Source organism: Grus americana, chromosome 8 (genome assembly GCF_028858705.1).
Source record: "Grus americana isolate bGruAme1 chromosome 8, bGruAme1.mat, whole genome shotgun sequence".
NCBI classification, from domain to species: Eukaryota; Metazoa; Chordata; class Aves; order Gruiformes; family Gruidae; genus Grus; species Grus americana.
In genome coordinates this window covers 5,098,173-5,109,677 of record NC_072859.1, presented here as the reverse complement: position 1 = coordinate 5,109,677, position 11,505 = coordinate 5,098,173, and the positions used below count along the sequence as shown (strand labels likewise).

The 11,505-nt window shown below is 56.3% G+C and overlaps 1 protein-coding gene across 3 annotated transcripts; it reads left to right on the top strand.

The window, feature by feature from the left end:
* The first annotated feature begins 628 nt into the window (after positions 1 to 628).
* Positions 629 to 10,337, top strand: KIAA0040 (KIAA0040 ortholog). Of its 3 annotated transcripts, none has more exons than XM_054834118.1 (2): positions 629 to 706; positions 6,813 to 10,337. In XM_054834118.1, the coding sequence occupies exon 2, from the start codon at positions 6,924 to 6,926 to the stop codon at positions 7,254 to 7,256; it is 333 nt and encodes a 110-aa protein (XP_054690093.1). In that variant the 5' UTR covers positions 629 to 706; positions 6,813 to 6,923; the 3' UTR covers positions 7,257 to 10,337. The 3 variants fall into 3 exon arrangements, with proteins under 3 accessions (XP_054690093.1, XP_054690094.1, XP_054690092.1); XM_054834119.1 differs by lacking the exon at positions 629 to 706 and adding an exon at positions 819 to 1,146; XM_054834117.1 differs by lacking the exon at positions 629 to 706 and adding an exon at positions 5,697 to 6,004.
* Positions 10,338 to 11,505: the final 1,168 nt, after the last annotated feature.

Here is an 11,505-nt window from a genome sequence, read left to right as displayed (position 1 = left end):
GTGCTGCGAGTGGCGGGGAGCAGCCCCCAGGACATCCCCTCCCGTGGGGACGCTCGGTCACCTCCCGCTCGGCCGCAGCGTCCCCTTTCCAGGGACAGAGCGTGGGCACCGGGGTGGCACAGCGGTGGCAGGGTGCTGGGTGACGGTCCTGGCACTGCGTTTCAGGAGATGGAGGTCTGCCCCGTCCTTCAAAGCCTCCCAACTACAGGAGCAGCATCGCCGCCCCTGCAAATCCCCGCCGCAGCCCCCCCAAAAAAGTTTCTGGGGCAATCCTTGCCACGCCGAATCCCGTGCCTCCCTCCCTGCGAGGGAAAACACTTTGTTCTCTCCCTCTTCCCTGCGACTTTGGGCACGTTTCAGGCCTGGTTTCGTACCTCCCCCCCGACGCCTCTTCCCAGACTAAACAACTCCAAGCTCGCCAGCCCTGCCCGAGCGCCCGCGGCCGGCCAAGCACCGGGGTGTCGTGTGTCCCCCCCTTTCTGCCCCGCCCCGTCCCCGCACGGCTTTGGGGTTGCGGGGACCCCCCCCGAGGGGCCCGGGGCGCGGCGGGGAGCCCCAGGTGGGGCAGGGAGGGCGGCGGGGCCGGGCCGGGGGCGGAGGCAGCGGCAGGCGGGACGGGGCGGCCCATTTCCTCCGGCCGCCGGGAGCCTCCGTCGGGCAGGGCCGGGCCGGGCCGGGCGGGAGGACGAGCCGAGGGGCCGCGGAGGTAGGTGGGCCGGCGGGGGTCCCCGGGAAGGGGGGGGGGGGTCGCCGGGGGTCGCCGCTCCCCGCAGCTGCGGGGCATCCCCCAGCCGGGCTGGGCTTCCCTGGGTGCCATCCTTGGCCGCTGTTAGCCAAAGCTTTTTTTTTTTCTTTTTTTCTTTTTATTTTTCTTTTTTAAGGCCACAACATCTGCTGCCCGTACCCCCCCCCCCCCCCGGGGGCAGGCAGCAGTGCAGGCAGCAGTGCAGGCAGCTGCCTGCCCCGGCGGGGTTGGCTCTGGGGCTGGGGTTTGGGCAGGGGCCGTGGTGCGGGGCAGGCGCTGGCTGGGGCCGGGGGCGGTGAGGAATGGCCGTGAAGAGCCACCAGCTCTGAGGGGACAGCTGTCAGAAGAAGGCCTGCTCAGCACCGGGGCGGGGGTGCTGGTTCGGGTCGCGATAGATCGAGGTAAGGCTGCACCCACAAATTCTGCTCTTACCTCTCCCCTGGAGAGCCACAGGGCTGGCCCAGGTGGATCTGGAGCCCCCCAGGAACCAAAAAATATCTGCGACCCAGCCCAGGGAGGGTCACGGGTGGGCTGGGTAGGGGCTGCCCGTACCCTGCCGCTGAGGAGACTCGGGATGGCTCAGAGGAGCGCCCGGTGCTGTCAGGGATGACAGCAGAGCTTTCCTAAAAGCAAAACTGGTCTTTTGGCCAGGAGTTGCACCGATCCCGGGGCCGATGGCAGCCGTGCGTGTGCAGACGGCGATGGCGGAGCGGGCTCCAGGCAGCAGCTTGCAAAATAGTTTCACTTTAACCCTGTTATCCAACATTCGTATCAGTAGTTTTCCAAATCACTCCCTTTAGGGGATGAAAGCATCTACGTGCGGCTTCTGGCTGGAAGGTTTTGATGGTGGTGGGAATAAGATGAAGCTTTAGTTTTGTTTGCTGGGTGGTGGCTTTTAGTGTTTGTTTTTTAATGTTTGAGGAAGGTTCCTGGAGCCTCCTGCGAGTTCTGGGAGACCAGCGGCAAAACTCTTCTTATTCACCATTTCCAAAACAGTAACGTACAATCCCAGCTAAGGAAACTGCTCACCCTGTGTCAGGTTTCATCCAGTTTCCCTTTAAGTCTACAGGTGCGAATGGGAAAATAGATGTCACTCGTGTGTGCGTGCGTAGCTGGGTCTGGGCTGGTTGTAGCGGAGAGCTCGCAGGCTCTGACGGAGAAGTTAGCCTCTCCTAGCCTGACCCATAGCTATCACTGCCAGAGGAAAGTGGGTATAAAGCTGATATAAAGCTGATATAAAGTCAATAACAGAAGGAAATGGTCGAGTTTAACATTGTGGTTCTTGCTTTGCACCACTTAGCATCAATGGCACGAAGTGAGGTCTCACCAGAAGTGAGGTCTCATCTGCGTTAAGGAAATGGGGTGGCCGCGGGTCAGGCGCTTTCGTGTCATCTCAGCGAGTCCTGGGTTGCAGCTGGACACGGAGCACAGGGGAGTTCAAATAACCTAGAAGTACTCGGGGCTGTAGGTTGGTTGTTCTCTGGAGCCGCCCTTGTTCTCGACGTGGATGCAGGGAGAAGCACCTTAGAGCATCCCTCTCCCACCTGAGCCGGGCTGCGTGTCAGTTGAGAGGAGCGGGTTGAGCTTTGTTGGGCTGGAGGGAACTTCACACAGACAAAGGAGCCCATTGAGGGTTGAGCCTAAAGGACCTACCTTACAAAATCAGGTCCTAAACCATCTCCAGCTCTCCCGCCCCTCTGCCACGGTGACCCTGCGTAGCAGTTTCCAGCCCTTTGCCCCCCGTTTCCAGTGAAGTGCAACTTTTCTACAAACTCTACCTCCATCCCCAGCCGCTGCGGTTGCTCTGTAGAACACAGGATGTGGGCAAGCCAGCATTGCCAAGGCAACCCCTCTGGTTTGATTTCCCCATGCTCAGGCTGGCAGCCTTTACCCCTCCAGCTCAGCCAGGCAAGCCGTGCATGCCGATGGTTTGCGATGCCATCCCAAGCTGGCCCTCAAAAGGAGCTTGTTTTCCACCCGTGGCTGCCTGTAACTCCAGAGGAGTGGCAGATGCTCCCCACCCTCAAAAACCGGCTCTTTCAGAGCCAACGTGGATTAAAGAACCTCATGTTGGACGCCCAACTTCAATTAAAACTTAGACCAGCCGTGCAGACGGAGCCGTCCATGCCTGGCCACAGGACTTCCCAAGCCGAGTTACCATGTCAGGTTTCCCCTGACTCGCTGCCAGCACCAGCTACCCAAAAACAAAGAGCTCATTTAACAGGGTGTTTAGCAGCCCGCCCTGAGATGCTGCCCGGTCTCCCAGTGCCTCCCTGGCCCCATTTTTTGGTCCCATACCTTGACCCAAAAAAACCAGCCAACCTCCCAACTGCAGCTCCACGTGCATTGGGCACCCGGTTCACACCCCTGGGGGACCCCGGCACAGCTCTCCGTTTTGTCCCTTCTCTAAGGGGAGATGTTGCTGTCACACCAAATTGAGCACCAGCATGGATTTTTCCTGAATGCAGCTTCTCACCGTGCACGCAGGCTTTCAGCTGGCGATGGGTGGCCTTGGGTAACCCCTCTGCCCTTGGAGCTGCGGCTCAAAAGGCACCAGTTTTTCTACTTTCTCCTCCCTTTTTTTTTTTTTTTGTATTAAGCTGAAGAACCCCTTTATTTAGCACACAGACATCCCTTCATCTACAAAACAAAAGGCGATGCACGCACCAAAAAGAAAAGGCGTTTGAAAACCAGCTGCATAGCCGTGCTGAAAGGTGGCCCCGGGATTTCGGCGCTGCACGCTCAGGGCGGTGGCAGGTACCTCTGCCTTCCCCATGCAAGGGATGCTCGGCCACATCCCTGCTGCTCCGGGCTTGCCCAGCGCAGCCTCACTTCCCAGGAACAAGCAGCGAGGGCCTTTGCAGGACATTCAGCTCCGGTTTAAAGTGGAAACATTTCAAAGGGCTCTGCTTTTTTTTTCTTTCTTTTTTTTTTTTCTCTGCAAACAATTAATTATAAGTTTAAAAGGAAGTTCCAGCCCTCCTTCCCTCCCCAGAAGTTTAGAGGCAATAAATATAAAGCAGCTCAGCGCAGGAATAAAATTGTACATCCTGTTTTGTCTGAAATTAAGGCGGTTGTTGGGGTTTTTTTGTTGTTTTGTTTTTTTTTTTTACTTCTTTTTTGGAGTAAAGTGTATCATAGGCATCCAGTGTTCCTGCCTGGATAATGAGCTGTCAGGATATTTATGGATAAATGGCAAACCTGCTTCATGCAGATGATTCAGGCCGAGGAAAAGCTGCTCTGTTGATTTGTGTTGCAGTTTAACCTTTATTACAGCTGTCCCAAAAAAAAAAAAAAAACAAACCAAAAAAAAGCTCAGCGAGGCTGAAGGTTGAGACAGGGAGCAGTTTTAAGAAGCAGCTCTCACCGCTTCCCCACAGCCCTTTGCTCGTAACGCCTGCGGGCAGCAGATAGCGGAGACCGGCACTCAGAGAGCCCTTGCTTATCTCCCCTGCGAGCAAAAGCAGATCTGTAACACTCGCTGCCGGCTCCGGGCAGGGGTAGGAAGGGGATGGATGGGATTTCAGTCCCCAAGCCCTCCGTGGGAGCCGGTGATTTCTCAGGTGGGGACGGCAGTGATATCACCGTTCCCTGCTGGGAAGGGGAATGAGGCAACGCAGGGAGCAGCCCGTTTCCCGAGGCTGGGAAGCTGCTCGGCAGCAGAGGTGGGGTGGAAAAGTCTCTTCTGCCTCTTGCAGCACCATCCCTCCCTCCTGGGTGCGCGCCTGACATCCCCACCACCCTGCTTATCTACCTCCAAAAAAACCCCACCATATATTTTTAATTTCCCTTCTAGCAAGCAGAAACTGGAAGATGCAGCAGACTGGACCAAAATCCTGCAATAAAACATTAGCTACAAAAGCTTTCCTTTAGCCAAAGCCCAAAGCACCTCCCAGGGCGCCGCATTTCATTTGGTAAATCTCAAATGAGACTTTTTCAGAAGGGCACCCACAGAAATTCATACATCCATTTTCATCACATTTCCTACGTGTTATCTTCAAAAAAGAAACCACCAGCTAACGGGGGCCAGCTCAGCTACACTCCTGTGCAGATCGAAACAACAGACTCACAGTGGTCAGTCTGTTTCTGTGAGGGGCAGGGAGGATAAACCCTTTCTTTTTAATAGGATCTGAGCACTTGTGAAATCCCAAAATGAGAGCTCAGCATCTACACTGAAGGATTCGGCTCTTGGCGTCCTGGCATTTTGGGTACAAAAGCCAGCAGCCGGGGGCAGCTGGTGAAAGAAAACTCCGTACAGCTTCGCAGGTCCCAGGACAGCGTTCCCAAAAGCAGGGTTTTTCCCTTGGGAGCTGCTTTTTCGGGGGCTGCCTGCCAGCTCCCGCCTCAGCAAGGCAGCCCTGCTTCCTCCCCGGGGCATCGGCAGCAGCGCAAGGGCTATGGTTAGGGTTGGGTGGGACTCAGAGTTTCTTTTTTTGGGCAAGGCGGGCAGCTTTGCTGTTCGTTAGGAGGTAAGCTGTCATTGCAGAGCGAGGCGGGAGGATGCACAGTGGTGCCAGAGCATCCTTTTGCTCGAGACAGGGGCCCAGCTCCCAAAACATTCAGTACAAGAGCGCGTCCCTTAGCAGGTGCTGCAGCAGCAATAAATGCGGTTCAAAAGCAAGGAAGGGCAGGGCTGTAGACAAGGAGGCTTTAACCGAAACCAGCCTGGGTCCCCTTCCCATTCCTGCCTAGAGGCACCCGGGAGCTGCCGGAGGGAGAGCCAACGAGTTGGTGGGCATAGGGGAGAAGCGGAGCAGCCCCTCCAGGACACCTTCGGAGTTCAGGCTGTAGCTGTTCAGTTTTTGTTACGTGGAAGTGTTGGCCTTTCCTTTTGCCGTGCCTCAGTTTCCCCTCCTGCGCACATAGGGATTTCGGCATTCCCTCAAGAGGCTGCGGGGCTTGAATCCCAAAGGCTGGCAAAGGCATGGATGTAAAACACTGAGCGAGGGTGAAATACGTTATTAGAATCTGATGATATCACTCCTGCCGGATCTTCATCTGCACAACCCATAATTGGTGACCCCCATGTTGAACCAAACCCGCAAACCCTGCCCTACTCAAAACCCCCGGGAGCTTTGCCTGGGCCCAGGAGAGGAGGAGAGCCATGAGCAGAGGCAGCAGCTCCCTGCTCCTGCAGGAGGGCTTCCCCGGGAGCCCTGCCGCTCAGCAGCACCTCTCCCTCCCCAAGGGAGAGGAAAACCTTACGTCAGGGCGCAGAAATGCTCCTCAGCCCTGCCCAACCCTTGGAGCAATTCCCAGGTGAGGCACAGCAGAGGCTCCTCTGGCCCCAGCCAACCCCCGTCCTCCCCCGCCGCCGCCTTTGCGGCCAGCCCTGGGTGCTCAGAGGCAGCCGTGGGTGCAAGGCTGCTCACCAGGGTGCACCCCCCTGCCCCCCCCACCTGCGAGTCCCACTGACCACAGCCCCCATCAGAAATCCAGGTGGTTTAACCGTAGCCCCCACCCCAAACCTGCCAGTGATGCCTGGGATAGGCACACCTTGCCTCTGCGCTGCCCGTCCCTGACCACAGACCGTGAGAAACCGTCTGTCCGAACCAGACGCCCCGTCCCAGGGTGGATCGGGGTAAGAAGAGATCCACAACACGTTGAGTCCTGGCTCTGATGGCAGTGGTACCACTGTATGGGGTGGTCGCTTGCCTGGACCAGGCAAGTCCCCTCTTAGACAGGAAAGCTCCTCCTGCAGAGATTTCTCCTCTGCTAAGAAGTTAGCCACAGAGAGCTGTAAAGGCTCCACGCTCTGGCTGCCAAGCAAGGGTTGAGATGTATGTCCAGGAGGGCAGGATTTGTGCTCGGCCAGATGCCAAGGCAAGTAGGGATGCCCAAGCAAAGCCCTCTTTGCCCACTCCCCCCAGCAGGAACAAACCCCAGGAGAGGTTGGGAGGCTGTTCCTCAGATGCGGACACCCAAAGTGACATGGCCAGTAGCATGGCCTGGCCCCCGTGGCAGCAGACATTTCACCCTGCTGAGGCTTTGGCTGTGCTTGGCAGCTCCATGGAGAAAATTGCTGAGGGAACAGGCACCTGATCCGTGTGGTTTCTTGTCTCTGCAGGCACCATCCAAGGACACTTGTGGAGCCCATCAGCTGCTTACAGGAGCTGAACGTATCCCAAGGGGCCTTCAAGCAGAGGGAGCAGCACAGGCAGCCTACCCAGGAGCCAACATGGAGCAGAAGATCAGCTCTTTCTTTAATTCTATCTTGGAGCTCATCCGTACCAAGCACGAGGAAGGCATCTTCAACACCGTCTGCTTGGCCGTGCTGATGGGCTTGCCCTTCGTTGTCCTCATTGTGTTCATTTTCATCTGCTGCCACTGCTGCTTCTGCAGCCGGAGAGGAAAATGCAGGAAGAAAGGGAGTACCAGCAGCAACGGGCAGCTGCACGCCGAGAGGAACAAGAAGAAAAAGAAGAAGAAGAAGAAGGATGAAGAGGACCTGTGGATCTCAGCTCAGCCCAAGCTGCTCTTGCTGGACAAGAGACCATCCTTGCCCATCTAGCAAACAGGAGGGCGTTCAGGCCCTCCCCTCTGAGATGCCACCAGTCCTTTCAGCTGTGCACTATGAGGGGCGAGGAGATGCCAAAGCTGCTGCCACTTTATGGTGACTTTCAAAAGAGGCTGAGCCCAGCAGGTAACCAGCATGTTGAAGGGCCAGCAGAGAGCAAGGCAGTTGGGCTCAGCTTTATGAAGCCCCTTCTCCCCCACCATGAGAGCGTGCTCAAGGGCAGAAACCCCTGCAAAGGACAGGCATGCACGTGGACACGTGCCCTGCTGAGCACGCGAGGGTGACCTGCCACTGGGCCATACGTACCTCCTGCCATGAGCACAATGCACGCGCACAGGGCTGGCACGCAGCAAACAGGGTGCAAGGCTCTCCCTCTGCACTCGTGTGCAAGCGTATGCATCGTGGCACAGACAAAGGTGTGCGGGACCACGTCCATTCGAAGACCGAGCCGCCCACACGCTCCCCCTGCGCAAACGTGGACGGCCGCATGCGAAGCAAGCACAGGCATGCTGCGTTTGCTTGCCCTGCCGCGGAGATGGCACAACTTGACTGTCTATGCTCCATCCAAACCCAGCTCACGTTGGAGATACAAAAAAAGCCAAGAGCAGAGTTACCCCACAGCTCAAAGATGTGCCATCTCCCCGGCCACCAAACCAAAGGCAACTGAGAGCATCTGAAAACAGATGCCCTCAGCCCAACCTTAGAGACCTCAAGACACAATCTTAAGGCAGCAAAGCAGAAGGACGTGTTGCCACCCAGGCTGGAGGCAGGGAGGAGAGAGGAGGCTGTAATTGTGACCCTTTTGCACCAGCACTTATGAAAAGATCTTCCTTGAAAGTCTGTTTTATACAGATTTGCCTTTAGAGAGCCCACCACGCTACTGCAAGAGCAGAAATGCAAGCCGAGGCTATGTAAAGGCTTAGCTACGGGCATTAGAGTTATTTATTGAATGACTACTAATGAGCAGGACCAAAGGCCCCTCCGTCACGGGGCTAGGCACACCGAAGCGGTATTGAAGCAGCAGGCACGCTTTCCCGGCACACTCATCCGTCCCCTCTCCCTGCAGCCCTTGTGCACACACAGACCCACGAGCGCACACCGCTGCCAGCTGATGCCACGTAGGCAGCTCTGTATGCCACGCAGAGGGCTTCCGTACTGCTGTCAGGCCAGCCAGCTCTGGGATTTGGGATGTGCTGAAGGAGCAGAGAGGAGTACAGTTCATGCCCACAGTCATCCCTTACCCTGGAATGCACCATACAGCCGGACCCTGCGTCCCTCTCCATCCTCATCTCCCCCTTGGATGCGCGGTGGCTTGGCCAGGCACAGCAGCTAACAGGACCACACGCAGCTCTCACCCCTGCTCTGGTTTTGACCCTCTGCTCCCCCCCCACGCCTGCGTGCCCACCCTACCTCCTGAGGAGCTCGGGGTCTCCGCTGCCCCCTGCTCTCCACCCCGCCAGGCTTTGTCTCCCCCCAGCCTGTTTTGCCAGCGAGGGGGACATGCACACGCATGTGATCAGAAGCTCCATTGCATCTGGTTTTTGCCCTGTGTCTGTACACTGGATGTTGTCTTCCCATTTTCTTCCGGTTCTTCAGCTGCTGGAGCAGACCGGAGCTGCCAGCCAGAGCCAGACATCTGAGGGACGAGCAGCCAAACCCACGTGGGCAAGCCTGGACAGAGCTGCCGGACACAACCGCTTCCAGCCTGGGCGAGGGCGATGCCGCCTTCCCCCGGCTGCCAGGGCACACACTGGCGGGGGGGACAAAGCCACCACTTAGAAGTGGTTGTTTGTGCCACCCGGTCCCAGCGCAGCCTCTTTTGTCCGACTCAGACAGGGCGGCGATGTTAACGTCGCGTCAGGGGGTTTGGCAGCATGCGGCTGTGCTGGGAGACCAGGCTCCTCCTCGCACAGCCCTTTAAATTGACCCCATATGTGCCTTATTTTCCAGCTTGCTTTGTTAGCATTGAAACAAGTCACTCCCTTCTCCTCCAAAACAGGAAAGCAACATATAATGCTATAAAAAAAAAAAAAAATCAGGATTTGCCACACCTGATCCTAGAGAGAAACATGCAGGAATAGCTCTGGTCTCTGTCCCAAACCCTCAGTCCCTCCAGGACCCCAGAGAACCAGCACCGCACGTGTATTATTCCTTCTTCCTTCCCTCCTTTCCCCAATCCAGGTACTTTTCCCAGCCCTCCTGCCTCCGCGCTCACCAGGTGGGCAAAGCAGCCTCCTCCCACGAGCAGGAAAGCTGCCCACGCACCTGTGAGCCCCAGAGGAAGGGTGGTGCTGCCTGGAGGGATGGGGAAATCAGAGCAAAGGGAAACGCTATGGGAGGCCGGAGGCTTACCTGAACAAGCAGGGGCACGGAGGCAGCCAGCACCAACAGAGTACAGCCTACCTGGTGTGGAGCCACCGGGCTTTGCATGGATCCCTGCAAGGAGGTCCTTGTCCGGAAGAGTTAGCGAGTAACGTTTCAGGCGAGGACAACAGATTCCTACAAGAACCAGAGAACTGTCAAGAAAACATCTGTGTTGTGTCACGTGTCACATCTCCAATCCAGGCTTTGGGGAATTTAGAGCCGTGTCTGAATTTCAAGAACCCACCAAAATCATTGTGCAAATCCACCCCTGAGCTGGGCAGGGAGGCACCGGGATCCAGCCCTGCCCTGATCCAGCCGGCCAGTGGTCCGAGGCTCTGCACCCCACAAAGCTCGAGGGCTGCTGGTTTAGCCAAGCACGCACTGAATCAGCTGCTTCTTGAAACAAAAGCAAAAGAGCAGCGACAGCCTGAGGTGCGCCGGGACCAGTCACCCAGGCAGCCGTGACCCCACAGCACCCACACCAAGAAGGCAGCAGGAGAAGCACGGTACAGAAACGCTGCTGCGTGGGTCCCAGCTCTGCAGCCACCCTGGCACTGCCTCCCCACAGCTGCGTTTCAGTCTCGACCTTTTATTTTCCAAAACAATCCATGCAATGGGAGGAGGGGGGAAAAAAAAAAAACCCACACAAGTTTTTTGTAATTTTTTTTTTTTTTTAAACCTAAAATAAATGATTCTCAAACTGCAAACAAATGCTGTGTCTCTAGCTCTCAGTCATGTGTTTATTTTCCTGGGGAAATCTTTCTTGTATCTGTGTCCTGGACCTAGATAAGACACGGGGAGAGCTCAGCGGGCAGAGGCTGTGCAGTCTCTGCCTGCAGCCAGCTGTGCAGCTCCATGTTTTCTTAAAGTAACAGCTTAGCTTAATCAAGTTTAATGGCCTTGCCTTGTTAATGAGCACAGTCAAGCTCCTCTCCTCAAGGGCAAAAAGTAGTGGGAAGAAGAAAAGCAGTGTTTCTGCACTGGGGTGGGGTGGAAGGGTTTTTTCTGTTGCAGAGGGCAGGGGGGTGCCTGGTTCCTAGGTTAGAGACAGGCAGGGGTTGAGGTGAAGCTGAGCGTCCCCGGAGCAGTCCAGGGATTGAGGAGATGCAAGGATTGTCCCCGCAGGCCCACGAAGCCTCACTAGGAGGGGAGAGTGGGATCTTCACTGACTGTTCCTCTGTTTATTCAGCCAACAAAGCCTAGAGCAGCGACCAGAAGAAACACTGCTGCTTTCCAAGCAAGTGCCTCGTGCACTAAGACTCTTCTGTCTTCTCTGCAAATGAGACGGAGTGCCATATCTTTGGGCATGCCTTCTCCCTCCTCCCAGGTCAGTGCTGGGATGGTGGGGAGGTGGGTGAAGAATCCACCAGCTCTCCCCCCGCAGCAGCATTTTGCAGAGTCCAGCCCATCGTGGGTCCTGGCTCCTGGGACCCAGCGACGGGACAATGCCCATCACCACAGTGATGCCAAGGCAGAGAGAATCCTTCTGGGATTTAAATTCTGTCCCTGGGCACGCTGCAGACCTCACTGGCTATAAAACTGAAGTGATTTTGGGACAAGGCAGAGGTTTCGAGACTCTGTTTCGGCCCTACGGGGTCACCATCACAGGGCTGAGTATTGCAGCAAAACAAGCAAAATAAGAGGATGTGACATTTTTATGGGACTACCCCAACCAGCCTGAGCCTTGAAACCAGAACAGCCAGTTCCTGAAGGCAAACAAACTGCATTATCTGAGCAGTCCCAGCTTCTGCAGCTGAGGCATGGACTCTGGTTAACCCAAAAAAAGGTCTTTCCACAGAGGCCGGCTGGATACAGGGAAGTTTCTCCTGCATTAGCATGAAGAGACGATGCCATCCTGTGGCTGTTCCGAAATACTGAC